Source organism: Zalophus californianus, chromosome 12 (assembly GCF_009762305.2).
Source record: "Zalophus californianus isolate mZalCal1 chromosome 12, mZalCal1.pri.v2, whole genome shotgun sequence".
In the NCBI taxonomy this organism is placed as follows: domain Eukaryota; kingdom Metazoa; phylum Chordata; class Mammalia; order Carnivora; family Otariidae; genus Zalophus; species Zalophus californianus.
In genome coordinates this window covers 93,553,671-93,567,810 of record NC_045606.1, presented here as the reverse complement: position 1 = coordinate 93,567,810, position 14,140 = coordinate 93,553,671, and the positions used below count along the sequence as shown (strand labels likewise).

The 14,140-nt window shown below is 48.4% G+C and overlaps 2 protein-coding genes across 14 annotated transcripts in view; one reads left to right on the top strand and one right to left on the bottom strand.

Annotated features, from left to right (window-relative positions):
* DENND11 (DENN domain containing 11) overlaps positions 1-8,435 on the top strand; it is a 47,680-nt gene extending 39,245 nt beyond the window's left edge. For 4 of the 8 annotated variants that reach the window (XM_027573741.2, XM_027573739.2, XM_035723237.1 and 1 more), the window contains one exon: positions 650-8,435. In XM_027573741.2, the coding sequence (XP_027429542.1) occupies positions 650-845 (196 nt within the window). In that variant the 3' untranslated portion in view covers positions 846-8,435. The remainder of the gene's footprint in view (positions 1-649) is intronic. The other 4 variants (XR_004819452.1, XR_004819451.1, XM_027573738.2 and 1 more) reach the window with 4 other exon arrangements.
* A 139-nt stretch (positions 8,436-8,574) lies between these two features.
* AGK (acylglycerol kinase) overlaps positions 8,575-14,140 on the bottom strand; it is a 105,042-nt gene continuing 99,476 nt past the window's right edge. For all 6 annotated transcript variants that reach the window (XM_027574885.2, XM_027574880.2, XM_027574886.2 and 3 more), the window contains 3 exons: positions 12,693-12,763; positions 10,672-10,756; positions 8,575-9,615 (listed from right to left, as the gene is read on the bottom strand). In XM_027574885.2, coding sequence (XP_027430686.1) covers positions 9,478-9,615; positions 10,672-10,756; positions 12,693-12,763 — 294 coding nt within the window. In that variant the 3' untranslated portion in view covers positions 8,575-9,477. The remainder of the gene's footprint in view (positions 9,616-10,671; positions 10,757-12,692; positions 12,764-14,140) is intronic.

The following is a 14,140-nucleotide window of genomic DNA, read 5'->3' as shown; positions in this document are numbered from 1 at the left end:
GCTAGGCTTCCATGTCCCCGTCACCCCTCTCTCCCAGCCTTGTTGGCCGTGGAACCTCCCCAGGCCTGCCCCAGCTCCTGAGCCCCGCCTCTGCCGTGTGCACAGCCGGCGGCAGCCCGCCATGCCCTGCGCTGGCTCAGGCTGGGGGACCCCTGGTGGCTCAGGCTCGGGGCCCGTTCAGGGCCCTGCTGTCCCCGCTAAGGCTCGCCCCTGCTGCTGGCTCCAGTGGCCTGTCCCCGGGCTTTGAAGGTGAATTTTAGTTCCTCCCGTTCAATCTTGACCTCAGAACCGCATCATCCGGGGGCTTTGGGGAGCTTCGTTTTTCCTTTCTCTTCCCCGAACGACTGGGAAGCAGAGGAACAACGGTATCTGTAGTAACCTTCCACGGGCAAGTTGGGTTTTGGCAGTCAGGCCATCACTGGTTCAAAGACTTGGCCAATCATACGGTGATTAACGCCCATGGTTTCTTTGCTAAACTTGGTGTCCCTTTAATAACCCTGGAACTTTGATCGGGTATTTCTGAGTTGGAAACCATTTAAAAGCATCTTACAGCAATGTAGTTTCGGTTCCTCGTGTGTGGATTATTGGGTGACTTGTTTGTTTTGGCTTTTCTGCCCTCCCTTCCCTGTGTCTTACCTGGGGAACGCAGGTTTTTCCTAGAGCAAAACAACCGGATATTTCAGACTTTGCTGGAGGTGTCCGCCAGTCAAGATAAAACCCTGACCGCTGAGCATGCCCGCGGCATGGGTCTAGACCCGCAAGGGGACCGGAGCTTTCTGATGGACCTGCTGGAGGCCTACGGCATCGACGTCATGTTGGTCATCGACAACCCCTGTTGCCCCTAGGAAGAGTGAGCCAAGGCTGGTGAGCCTCTCTTGCCTGGGGATCTCATGCTGGGCCCCAGAAGACCTCATTTTTTTATTAAGCTGACGCACAGGATTATGGTTTCTACTTTCCAACAAATGTGATTTTTGCAGTCTCCTTTCTTCCCCTCCTCCCTCGTGGTAAGACGAGACCACCTTGGTTTTATGTCCTGCTCTGGTACGATGTTGGAATCCACCGCTTTCTCGCAGAACTGCTGCCTGGTTTGGTGATCAGAGCAGATTCTCTCATCGCCTTGTTGAGTGACTTGAGGGGATGTGGTGAAGGCCATCTATCACTAGGAGCAGGCCAAGCGCTGCAAACACTGGGGCAGACTCCTCAGAGAGTGCCTTGAGGTCCTCGAGAATGAGAGAACTGCCCCGGGTGGCCGTGGATGTGCATCTCCTGGAGATGGAAGCTAGCTAGACCTTATGACCCTTCAAGGTTCTTCTCGGTTCCGGGAGTCCCGTGTTGGGATCAAATCCCTTTTCCTGTTCACTAGGGCAAACCTGCATCTTCTCTGTTCATGTGAGTAGAGACCTCGAAGAGGAACAAAAGGATGTTTCTGTCGCTAAGGCTGAGCTGCTCTGAGGACAGAATGACAGGAAGAGGTTTCTTACCAGCCATGTGGGAATTCAGATTGTAGAATGAAGCTTTGAAACTTGCCTCAGAGTAAATTAGTGGCGGCCCGTCCATGTGATACTCCTTTCCTCCCCGAGTCCCTCTCCTCTAGGGATGGCCCTGGAGCTTGCAAGCAAACTCATTTTACAGTGTAGTTTCCTTGAAGGGCTAACTATCCTTGTGGAGTAATTTTGGTATTTTTAAAGAGTAATGTTTGTTGCCGCCAAAGGCAGAGCAGTTGGGATTCAAATAGGAGAGAGAAGATGTTTCTCCATCTGAGAGTTCTCTGGACACATCACTAGCAGAGCCTCTGGATCAAAACAGAGACTGACCGGATTCTGTAATCAAGCAAGGATCTGAGCTGGTCACTCCGAGTCTGGAGCAAGACTGCGTACCAGCTTGGAGCCCTCACCAGTTTCTCTTTCGCAGAGATGACATTCCTTGAGCTAAGTAGTTGGGGCCAGACACTAACATGTGTGTCGAGAGAGTGAATTTGACAGTGCCTTCACCTGGGGAAGTGGTTGGAACCCCTGAGTGTCCGTGGTGAGTTCCCCTGCATTCCCCTGACATGTTTTGGTCTGAAATGACTCCTGTCGGTCCCTGCCTCTTCTCTTCGGCTGGGCCATTCCAGGGACGCCAACTTCGATGAGACAATAGGAGTTTGAAGCCAGCTCTCGTGAATAGATTTGAGGTCTTTTTGGCCATAGTCTAGGATTTGGACTTGGGCTCCTGGGTTGTTGGTGACAGTTTCTTCCCTTTGGACCTTCTGCCTGGCTGTGTCATTGGCCTAGCCATCCGTGTATCCATGTCTGTGACGGGCTTCCAGCCAGGCTAATACAGCAGAGAAATAACCTTCGAATGGTTGGATCACACATCTGATCTCAAGACTAGCTTTTTAGGGCTCATTGCTTTATTCAGAAATATTTTCACTATAGCTCCTTGATACAGGATTCAAGACTAAAGAAATTCACGTGGACAGATGTAAATACATCCTAGTTAATCAGAGTAGCATCTTTGATGTAAATATGTAAGTTTGGGCATTGAAATGTAAACTGTACAACTAATACTCTTTCCTCTTCCGTGTGGGTTGAGCCATCATTTCAGTCAGATGTCTTTTCACAAAAGAAGTTTCACCACCTCTTTCCTTGAAGAGCAGCCTTCTCTGGTCTCTGGGGAAAGAGCGGCCTTTCTGGCCTGGGTCGAGTAATGGTGACTTTCCGTGGTGTCTGAAGGCTCAAGGTTTTCGAAGTTGGGGGGCTTGTGTCTGAAGCAGGGGTAGGGGTGACAGAAAAGGTCGGATTCTCTCGGCGGACGTAGGCCCCCTTCCTCAGGACGCGTGGGGTCTGTTGGAAGATGGTTGTCTTTAAGCACTTCTGCACGCAATCACTTGTGTTTCTGTGGAATTGTAACTCCAGGCTCACAAGTACTCGTGTAAAGGTCATAAGGTGGAAATGACGTTCCGGTATTTTCCTTTGAATGGTGGGTAGGACTCCGGGCTCCTTGCAGCTCCACACTCTTCCAGGTGGCCGTGTGGCCTCTCTGTGCGGTCCCCTCACACTCATGCAGGGGGCAGGGGGATGGGCGCCGGGGGGAGTATACAAGCGAGCCTGGGCTCAGCTGACCCCAAAACGAACTTCTTCCCCACCCACCCCGTATCCCTTTTAAGAGAGAACCCAAGGACTTGGTCCTTCCCTTGCAACTTCCTTCTGGGCCAGAAGTCCGGCGCCGCACGCCCTCTGGCCGGCTGAGTAGCATGCCTGTTGGCTTTGTACTCCCCTTGGTCACTGTTCACCATCCCCCGAGTGTTCTCTTGCCTGGATTGTGATACGGAGCCTCTTGTTTCTGAGGTCACCTTTTGAAGACTTGCTCTGTACCTGACTCTGCTCCCATCCCCCTGCCTTCCCCCCAGTGTGTCCGGTTAGCAGCCCACCCAGCATCATTTGCTGCCCCTCCGCTAAAAGGGGCACGGGGGTGTGGGTTTGTTCCTGGCCAGGACTCCCCGCAGTGACAGCTGAAGCGAGAAGCCGCACGGACCTGCTTTTCTGCCGTTGTTGAACGATTTCCTTAAAAGCCTTCTGCTTTTGTTCAGAAGACATGGTCGGCAGCCTTCTTTTCTGCCTCATAGGTCCATAAGTTCTGGAGGGGCAGGGACTCTTAACCACAGACTCCTGAAGCAGGGCTGGAAGCCGAGGATGGAGGCGCTTGACCGATGATTGCCTTCTACCCCCTCGACTGTTGAACCTCCCATTCCCGCCCCCCACCCCACCCCAGCTGGCTTGGTCCTCCCGAGACCTTGAAGCCTGGTCTAATGCCATGCTGTGAGCCATGAGCTCACCTGGAAACACTGCTGACCCAAGACATCTAGGCTGCTGTCGTTCCTGAATTGAGTCTGACAAAAGCCGGGTAGCAAGGTGCCTTATGGGGCCAGGAATCCAGGCTTAGTGTTTATTGATGTCCAGCAAAATGTGACAGAGGCCTATTAAAGTGGGGTTTGTTTGTTTTTTTTTTTTTTTTTCCAATTCTGCAGGCGTGGCAGATGGTAATATTCAGCCTTGGAGAAAATGTCCAGTTGTGCTTTGGCGTAGGATTCTCTCTCCAGAAGGAGTCAGAAACGGTAGGATTTATCTCCTACGAGAAGCAAAAGTGTGGGCCGGACGATTGGTTTAGCATTAACGATGGCTTTCATCAGGCACGAAGCTCTCCTTGGGCCTGGTGTAGATCTGTCCCCGGCGCCACTTGGGGCCTTGTCTGGTCCTCAGTCAGGACAGGCATGAACCAGAAGACACGTGCCCCCCCAACAACTGCCACCCAGCATGGCAGCTCTTCTTCCGTTTGGCCAGGGAACGGGTGCTGGATTCATTGATCATGCTAGGAATCATTGAGCCCAGAATCTGCATCTAGAACTTACCTTGTGTCGTTCCCCATGAACATCAGGATGGGAATTTTCAGGGTAGCACAGACCATTCTAAATACCACCTATGCCGACTCATTTGTCAGCGTAACTACCTGGTATTTTTGCCAGAAGATAAAGGTAAAGATAAATCATAGCTGAGTTGCTCTTTTTCATTCCGGTGGTTATGAGGATGAACTTGCTATTTGTCTTGATACGCTGAAAGCCCTTCCAACACAATAAAAAGATGAGATTATTCACCTTGAAGCTGAGGCCTGCAGGGAGCCTTCAGTAAAGAGCAGTCGTGAATTAAACTTTGGCGGGGCAGCAGCCCTCTGGGAAGAGCCAGGGACCTCAGGGACCTTTTGTTTTCCTTTTTTTCTGAAACCGTATAGCCCAGGGAATGGGTTGAGACACTTGCTCCAAGTCCCTGGACAGATCAGACTTGCAGAGGTAAGGGGGCAGGAGGGTGCTGAATAAATTATAAGGCGATGGTCAGCTTGACCGTGAACTTTGCTTCGTTAGGCTGTCAGTTCTGAAATAGGCAAGAAAGAACATGGGGACCAACGTGTCATGCAAGGGCTTTCACCTCCCCGTCCGGTTCCTCGCTAGCAGGCTCGGAATCTGTGAGGTCCAGCCCGAGGATCTTTCTAGCGCCCCTCTCAGCGAGGCTCCTGCAGAGCCAGACGCTGCCCTCCGCTGGCCCGACCTGTCCCTTCTCATTTCAGGGAAACCCTTTTCTGATTCAGGTAGGGGAAGAGCAGGAGTCAAGGGGCTTCTCTTACTCCTGAGTTGTGGATTTTTGGTATTCCATTCTAGGACTCATATACCTCTGTTCCCAGGAGCTGCTAGAGCACCGAGTGTTGGGAGAGAAAGGCTGTGAATTAAGTTAATATTTTTCTTATAAGAAATGGGAGTCTATTTTTCTATCAATATTATTACTATGTGATGAATGGAGTGTGCAGATGTTGAAATGGAAGGAGACTTCAAAACGATAAGCCTCGAAATGCGAAGTTTTGTCATTTGGAAGCAACTGAGACCCCATAAAAGTTTTATTACTTGTTTTCGAGCGTGAACAAGGAGACGGTGCTGTGAAGTATTAACCACACTCTCTAGGAGATGAATGTGATGGTCCTGGGGAGGCTAACGCAGTCCCCGACCTTACGGAAAATTCTTTTACAAAGCGTGTAAACGTGATAATGCTGATTAGTGAGCCTCTTACTGGAGCGGTATGGTTTTATAACCTGGCACTTTAATTCTTTTCTGGAGCCGGAATACAGGGGCAGTTGGATGAAACTGCACATTTAGAAACTAAGTGAGAATTTTCTCGTGCTTATAAATGATGATGGGGAAATAAAGCCCTTTAGAGTTATCCTAGAAGCTCAGCATAACATGGGCTATTAGCGGTAACATAACCTAAATTCAGAAAATTTACTTACTTACCACGGGTAGAAGGATAGGTGTGAATTACTTACGCTGGTTGTAGAATGCAGGTTTAGACTAACAATACATTTACTGTGCTTTTTTGAGGACAGGTGGGGAACACAGGGGTGGGTAGGTTAGGGCCTTAGAAATTAGCCAGGGATGATTCACAAAATGAAAAATCCACACAGTGGTCACTGAGTTAGCTGGTTGCAAATATATCTCATTGATGTTGGAGTGAAAACTTCCTTAGGCCAAATCAAGCGAAGATAAAAGCGGACAAAAATTTTGAAGGCGGCATCAGGGATAGTTTATATAGGGCGCCCACAAAGACCATCATTAGGAAGCGTGTAGATTCTGTGCTTTTGAACAGACTGGGTAGGAGACTCTAGGGGTGTAGAGGAAAGCAAAATTATCCCCCTATTTACCCAAGCTTGTTGGCTAAATTTTTTGTTACAGGTCTGGGACACAAACCTTTTCTGAAAAAGGAATAGTTGTAGCCTTGGAAAAATGGTTTTTCTATTTTTCCCCCGTTAGGATCAGCATAGCCTCCCTTTCGCCTTAAGTGTCAGACCCCTATTTTGATTAATTAATACCCCAGCATAAGAGTTAGAGCAATAAGAGACACAATCTATTTTTGTTTAAATTCTTTACCTCATAGTATGAAATTAGTAAGACAGTTGATGATTTTACCCTGAATACTGGTGCAGAGAGGTATGTTGTTCTGTTTCGAATGGGAAGAATTTTAATGGCCTAAAGAAAGCTGGGGTTAATCCTGAAGCTAGGAGTAAATGTTTACCTGATTTTGTTCTGTGGTACCAATAACATCTGTGTATATCTTCTCTGTATATATCTGAGCCAAGTTGTGGGCAGAGAGGTTGCTAGAACTCTATTTACAGAATACAGTTTTTACAATTAAAATTCACATTTTAACATGAGCATGTGTGCTGCTGTCCTTCCCTGGCCCGAGAGATGGGGTCTGTGTGGGAAGGAGGGGCGGCCCGGGGTAGGAGCAGGACCGGAAGGCGGACCTCACAGTGACGCCGGAGCCCCCCACCCGGCGCGTCTGGTGCCTGTTCTCCGTAAACCACCTCCAGGTCCCGGGGAGCAGAGCCGGGCCTGACCGCGCCGTCCGGGAGAGCCAGCGCCACACGCACGCGGCCACACGCCCAAGTTTTAAGGCGGTACAGGGTGGATTGCTCACATCGCTGGCTCTTGTGTTCAAAGCCGGGTTCCTCCTTTCCAAGGTCCGTGACCAAGGTGTCTGACGTCCCCTACTTCCTCGGGCTCAGGCAGAACGGAGGGAAGCCCTTGCGTGCGTAAAGAAAGTGCTAGCACGTCGTACCTACAGCTGTGTGCGTGGACCAGCCACGGCGCTCAGCACAGGGCTTGTATAGAAAACATCTGCTGGGCTTTCATTAGAAGTCATCCTAGCTTTTGAGTAAAGCCTTGCAAAAGGTTTGTGCATACAGGAGGTGGGGGGCCCGGGCTCTCCGCATCTCCGCATTCGGGGCCGGGCTGACAAGGCGCTGAGCTGCACTGTGGCTGTGTCCTTCCCGTGGCTGCTGTGCGCCAGGTCCGTGGCAAAAACAAGGCCGTGACCGATAAGGAAACCGTTGTTCTCACAGGAGCTAGCCTGAATCAAGAAAGCGAAATCCCCAGCAGGGATCACAGATTTCAAAAGGGATAAAAATACTGATCTCTTAAATACCCTTCCCCGATCCTACATCCCGTTATTTCACTGGGCGGATCAGAATCGCTAAATAAACAGACGCGCCGGTCGCCAGCCGATCAAGGACGAAGCCAGCCAGCTTCTGTGCTGGTCCTTTACAACCTATCAGAAATCTAAGATGGTTCAGGACTCCCCTGGCTCCTGGAGGGACATTCCCTGCTCCCCTCTGTGGGCACCAGGGAGCGGGCGCTCCTTCTGCAGGTTTGCACCCACCTGTTTTTGGGCGGCGAAGCACAGCTTGTAACACCTCTGAATACAGAACTGAACAGGTAAGCCTGGTTGTGATCCTTCTTCATACGCCTTATAATCCTTTTAAGCACTGGTCTTCACTCTCCAAGGGATTCATGGGCGCGGGTATACGTACAGTCCGAAAACTGATCGGCCTGGGGCCAAGGCCTATGAGTTCTGCTTCCCGTTTCCCCCCTTCACCCCCATCCTCCCTCATCATCCATTCTGGGCATTGCCCTCTGGAGTATGGAAACCTTGGGGGCAACCAAACACAGGAAAATCCTGATGGTACTATTAAAAAATCAATGATTTAAGCCTGGCTTACAGATCCTTAGCAAATCAGGTACTTTCTAGTTCTCTGCTTTCAACAAACTAAAGGAAGAGCTAATCAAGCTACTAAGTTCAAAGAACTGGATGACATTAGAATTCTTTGTCTCGTCTAATTTGGGTGCTTAGATCTATAAAAAAACGAAACAAGGACTATAAATGGTGTTGAGTCCTGTTTTAATCTTAGCTGTAAATAACGTTCTTGAACTCAAAGGGTTAGTTTTTAATTATCAAAAATTCTCAGTATTTTCATCAGTTGTATTCCAGTAATTGTAACAGTTAATCCTGTACTCAGTTAACACTAAAAAATTTCCATTTATATTTTTTGATGGCAAGAAAATAGGGCAAGTGATAAAATTTCAGGCCCGAAAATAGGTTACATTACGATAGCATTCTTTGCCGAAAGCAGAATGGAAATACCAAAGAACCTATTGGTTTATGTTTGTAAATGGAGAATAAGTATCAAATTGCTGTACATTTAAATTGCACCAAATGTGTTTAAAAGAGTGATATAACAGTTTTATTTTAAAATAATATTTACATGACACCAGGAAACACATACTTTGGCAACTCAAGTTGATATCTAGAAAGTGAGGGGATACATGATCTTTCAAAATACTTTTAGGGGGTGCATGAGCATAATAGTGGGGGGTGTGCTTTACAAGGCTGAACAGGTGAGGTTGGGGGACCTCGGAATAGAAGCACCTGGGGGAGGGTGACTGCTTTTTTAAAAAATGCAGATTCCTGGGCCCCAGCCTGAGTGACGAGGAAAGGGGTGGGCCCCAAGCCCGTCAGTTTTCAACATGCACCCCAGGTGGTTCTCATGCAAACCCATAGTTAAGCACTACTTTAAAAAAATAATACAAACTAGCCAGTTACAGTTTTTCAGCCGTGGCTGAAGAGGGAAACACCTGCCCTGTTTTCGGATTGAGGGAAGAACTTTAACAAGCTTAATTCGAATCTGAGCTCGGAAAGTAGCAGCACCCATGGAGAAGCCGAGAAAAAGGAGAGGAGCGGGGCAGGCAGGCACCGGCACCCGTCAAGTCCCAGGAGCAAGGCGGGGAAGGCCCCGACGGTGGCTGCACGTGTTGGGGGACGACCGAGGTCGGGCCCTTTCCCAGCAGGGGGGGGGAGGGTTCTCTCGTTGGGGGGGGGGGGCGGCGCCGCGCCACCGCGGAGGAGGGAGCAAGGCGCACAGCCAAGGCTGAGCATGCGCTAGCGGGAGGCTCGGAGGGCGGGGGAGGGGGGGGGGAAGCGCTGCGAGGGCAGGGTACTTGCCATGGAGGTGCCCTGGGGTCCTGTGACAACACTGCGGGGACAGGGGAGGCTTCGGTTCCCTCGTGGTCCCATCTGAGGCCTAAAGTGCAGCGTGGGGGTGGCCGGCTCCCCCGACGGCTCACGGGGCCGCGCTGGGCAGCAGTTGTCCCCTCTTCCTGGGATCGCAGAAGAACTGCAGCTTCCTAGGGAGCAGCTTCACCTCCACGGGCATGGCCTCGTACTCCTCACTGTCGATGCTGAAGGAGCCCCCCGTTCCCTGTGGAGAAGGGGAGAGGTGGGTCTGGCACCTCTGCAGCAGGAGCCGCTCACCGCGGAGCGCAGCATCCTCTCCGAGGACGTATCCGGAGACGGGCACGGGGCTGCTGCTGGAAATCTCCCAATTCTGCCATCCGCTTCTTGGCGCGGGGGGGGCGGGCTTCTATCACCTCCCAGAGTATTTTGGGATTTGAGAAACAAGGCCGGAATTTAAAAATATTTTACTAGGATACAGGGGTCCTGCCGCACCTTCCAGGAATTAATTAACATACAATGTTATAGGACCTTGTCGGCCCTCATCTTAGGAAAGCTGTGATGTCCACTGGATTATTTTCATGGTTCTTCTTTAGGACATAATTAGCTTTATCCCTCAAGTACAGCAGCATTAATGTTACAGATTCTATAAAACCTTCCATAATTCATGCATTTAGTTCAACATTTGCTATGCTGAAACTACAGGGCCACCCACTCTGGGGGATAGCGTCTGTTTTACCTACAGTCCTTTCTGAATACCGTAGGGTAACGGTCCCGAGTCCGCAGAGGCCATCTGTGGTAACTCTCCTGAGGCATAACTCCTAGAATAACTATAGAATTTAGATTATATTCCTAACGTTTTCCCCTCTTATATAGGTTATTCTAAGCTTGGCATTTTATAATACAGGAAACCTCAGTGCCATCCCAAAAACGGTTTCCAGATCCTGTATTTAAAAAAAAAAAAAAAAAGGATCCACGATGAGTATCTGCCAACTAGAGAATTCTCTGTGTCTTACAACATGGTAACCTCTGCATAATGTACATTCAGAAAAATAAAGGCTCAGGAGATGTAAAGATCACGTTACAGAACCGTGGCTTACGAATGCTGGAGGTCTTCAGGAGTCCCCCGCTCAGCCCTGGACTCAGAAGGGGATCCTCTCATCTCTTCAAGTATCCCTGAACATCACCCAGAGCCTGGCCAAGTGTTCAGCCCATACCAGGCGCCTAGACATGAGGGTCTGTTCACAGAAAGGAAGACCGACCAAGAACGAACCCGAAGCTGTGGGACGGGAGCCCCACTTACCTCGGGAAGCAGCAGAGTGCACTGGCTGGCCTGGAGACACTCGGTGCCGGCCACACGCAGCTCGGGGTCCCTCACCTTTTTGCTTCTGTCGGTACAGGAAAAAGCACATTTGGACACCAGGGCGGGCAACTGCATTCCAATCACGAGAGCACAGCCGGTTCTTTTGTTGAGCTTAAACAGATGGACTCATGCTATGCTGAACCTTGGGTTTTGTGAATAACTTTCCCACAATGATTCTTGCTCAGCAGTGTGATATATTCTAGATTGAGGAGGTTAACTTGCTGTAGAGAACTGTGTGTGAAGTTAAGACCGAGTGATTTTGTACCTAATTCTTGGGCTATTAAAAATCCTACTTTTAAAAATTAGAATGAACATTTTTTTAGAGAAAGTACTAAACTTGTGTTATTTGGTACTTGTGAGCCTATCGTTACTTGAAGGAGAAAACATTTTTTATTCTAAAGCAGACATTTCTTTTACATATTACATATGAACAACCAGTTCTTGCTGATTTTCTATATTCATATTAACAGTCCACTTAGCATACTACTGTCTTTACCTTGGAGTAAAACTATCAGTCTACACACACACACACACACACACACACACACACACTCTCTCTCTCTCTCTCTCTCTCTCTCTCTCTCTCTCATGCACATATATCCTTGGGAGCCAGTCGTGGTCAGTGGAAAGAGTAAAAGCTAATCCAAGTAAATTAGTCCATTCTTTAGCATTAAATGATAACGTTAATTCTTTAGCATATGAAGCTTCAGAGTTTTCTAGAGCAACCTCACAATGTTCTATTCCAGTACCCAGAGGAAACAGACATTACTCAATCTCACTTCCTGTAGAGACCAAAGGAAACCAAGTTTCTGCTGCTGAAGATGATAGCAGTGATGCAGAACATGACGACTCACCTACATTAAGCAACATAATCGGTTTTTCTTTCTATTTTTGGATGACAGTATTATGAAGGAAATTTGAGTACAGCTGGCCCTGTGGGCCAGACTGTCAATTAAGACAGTGTGAGACTTCGGGACACTCTGGAGGAGAAGGGAAAGGCTTTCCCTTTCTTCCTTCTGCTACAGATACAGCAAGGAAATCAAAGGCTGCAGAATCAGCTATTCAGCAACTGAAGAATTTGTACCAAAGGCAAGAACAACGCAAACCAGTGAAAGACAGTCTGCTGCCCGTGCTGGTGCAGATAATTGGAGTAGCCATGGAGACCGCGCGGCCACACCAGAAATGTCTGCTCCTTCCGTGGGCACAAGAGGGAGCTCTGAGACAAAGCACCAAACAACCTTGGCTGAGCAGATTACCAGTTGGCATGGCAACACTTGGGCTCCTAGGATGTGCTGAAGCCGGGTTGGGCGGGGGGGGGCGGTTAGAGCATTCTTAACCAATAAAACACGAGCAGAGGTCGGGCTTAATAAATCAGACAGGACCAGAGGATATTTTCTAGTGGAAAAGGGAAAAGCCTGGAGATTGTGCAAAGTACTCCATACCTTTTCAGGTTTTCCATTACTGCCCTGCAGGTGGGGCAAGGTGGCCTGACCTGAACAGTAAACGATAGAAGTGCTTCACCGCGAAAAACACTTTGCCATACATCCTCTCATTTGAGACTCAAAAACAACCCTGAGGTAGTTAGGTGTGATTACAGTATTCCATTTCATACACAGAGAAGTTAAAGGATCTGTCCAAGTCATGAGGCCAGGATGTGGCAGAACGGAGATCTGTAGCCAGAGTTCTGGATGCTGGGCCAGGCGCCCATGAATCCTTATTCTCACTGGAAAGGCAGCTTGCCCCCACACTCGGGTTTTCCGCAAACGAACAAGAAAAGCCAAAGAAGGAGAAGAGGGGCATTCTACCTGTCAACCCAAACACTTGAAAGAAAGAAAGGCTACATAGTCCCCAAACCACCCAAGTCCTCCGTTGCTCTCTTAGACTTCATGGGGATCCGGAATAGTACGTGCTAGAATACGAACCACTTAACTCGCATTTCCTACAAACCCCAGCCCACTTACCCTATAGTTATGAAGTCTCCTTTGCTGACAGTGTCGGGTTCAATGCAGATGTTCATAAAGTCTTCTTTGCTCTGCAAGGTCAAAAAGACTAACATTAATACTCTACATTTTGGCTAATGCAGCCTGTTGTCCTCCTTTAGCCTCAGAGGTTCATATTTTAAAGCTGTTTGTTATACAGAGACCTTTACTTTTAGTAACTTAATCTTGAGTATATTTCTTTCTTTTTTACATTAAGACCCTACTGAAGTATAATTTACATACCATAAAACTCATCACCTCATCACTGCTTGCTTGCTTGGTTGGTTTTTACTACCCAGATAAACTAAACAAAAACTCAGGTTTGTCGGAACTCGGAGTGGAAGGTTTGCGAAGCCCCGACACTACTCGTCACAGCTGTGTGGTCTCCGGGGTTCCCTCCCCGAGGGGTCAAGTTCCAGCCCGTCTACCCCGGCCGGCCTCCATCCTCACAGTGCATCAGCATCACACCACACCTGCTCCGTCAGCTTCTTGGTCTGCAGAGCCCAAGTATGTGCGGGTTTGTTGGTTTGTTTGGTTAAAGGTTTATTTACTTGAGAGAGAGAGCACGCAAGTGAGGGGAGGGGCAGGGGAAGAGAATCTTCAAGCAGAGCCCCTGCTGAGCATAGAGCCTGACTCGGGGGGGCTCAGTCTCACAACCCACGAGATCAAGACCTGAGCTGAAACCAAGAGTCAGACGCTTAACAGACTGAGTCACCCAGCTGCCCCCCAAGTATGTGTTTTCAAATGTTCTACATGCAGTTTTGATATGCAACCAGAGTTGAAGAGCAGCAATCCATTTCTGCCAAAGTAATATTTTAAAAACTTCTCGTTACCGTCCACCAAAAGCTCTAGAAGAACTGAGCTAGAAGGAAGTGGCCATAAAACCAGACCGGGTTCTTAGAGCACTCCCCCCAGTTTACTACCACTTAGTGGCTAGCAAGACAAACCTGGCTCTCTATAAATCAGAACCAATACTTCTGTGACTGCTTCAAATACAGGTACTGTTTCTTTTTGGACAGGTTCAAAAATCTGTAGCCCCAGGAAAATCCATGAGCTGCTGAGAGCGGACAGCCTTTGCCGAAGAGTAAAGAGCACTACCAAAACACAGCTTTCTCTCTCAGCCCGGAATTACAGAACATACAGGGGATGACTTGGCTCTAAGTTCACCTTTTATGCAACAACTTACTGAGTGTCAACTACCATAAACTCTTCCAGGTGCTTGGGTTACATCAATGAAATAAAAAAACCAAGTATTTCTGCTTACAAAGAATTTATCTTCTACTGGGAAAAGTGGAGGGAATAAACAAAAAAAATAATAAATACATAAATAAAATCTAATAATAATGAGTTATAGAATATATTCGAAGCATGTTAGAATGTATCAGTACAAAAACAGTAAATTCTATATAGAGAGAAACAAACGGTAAATT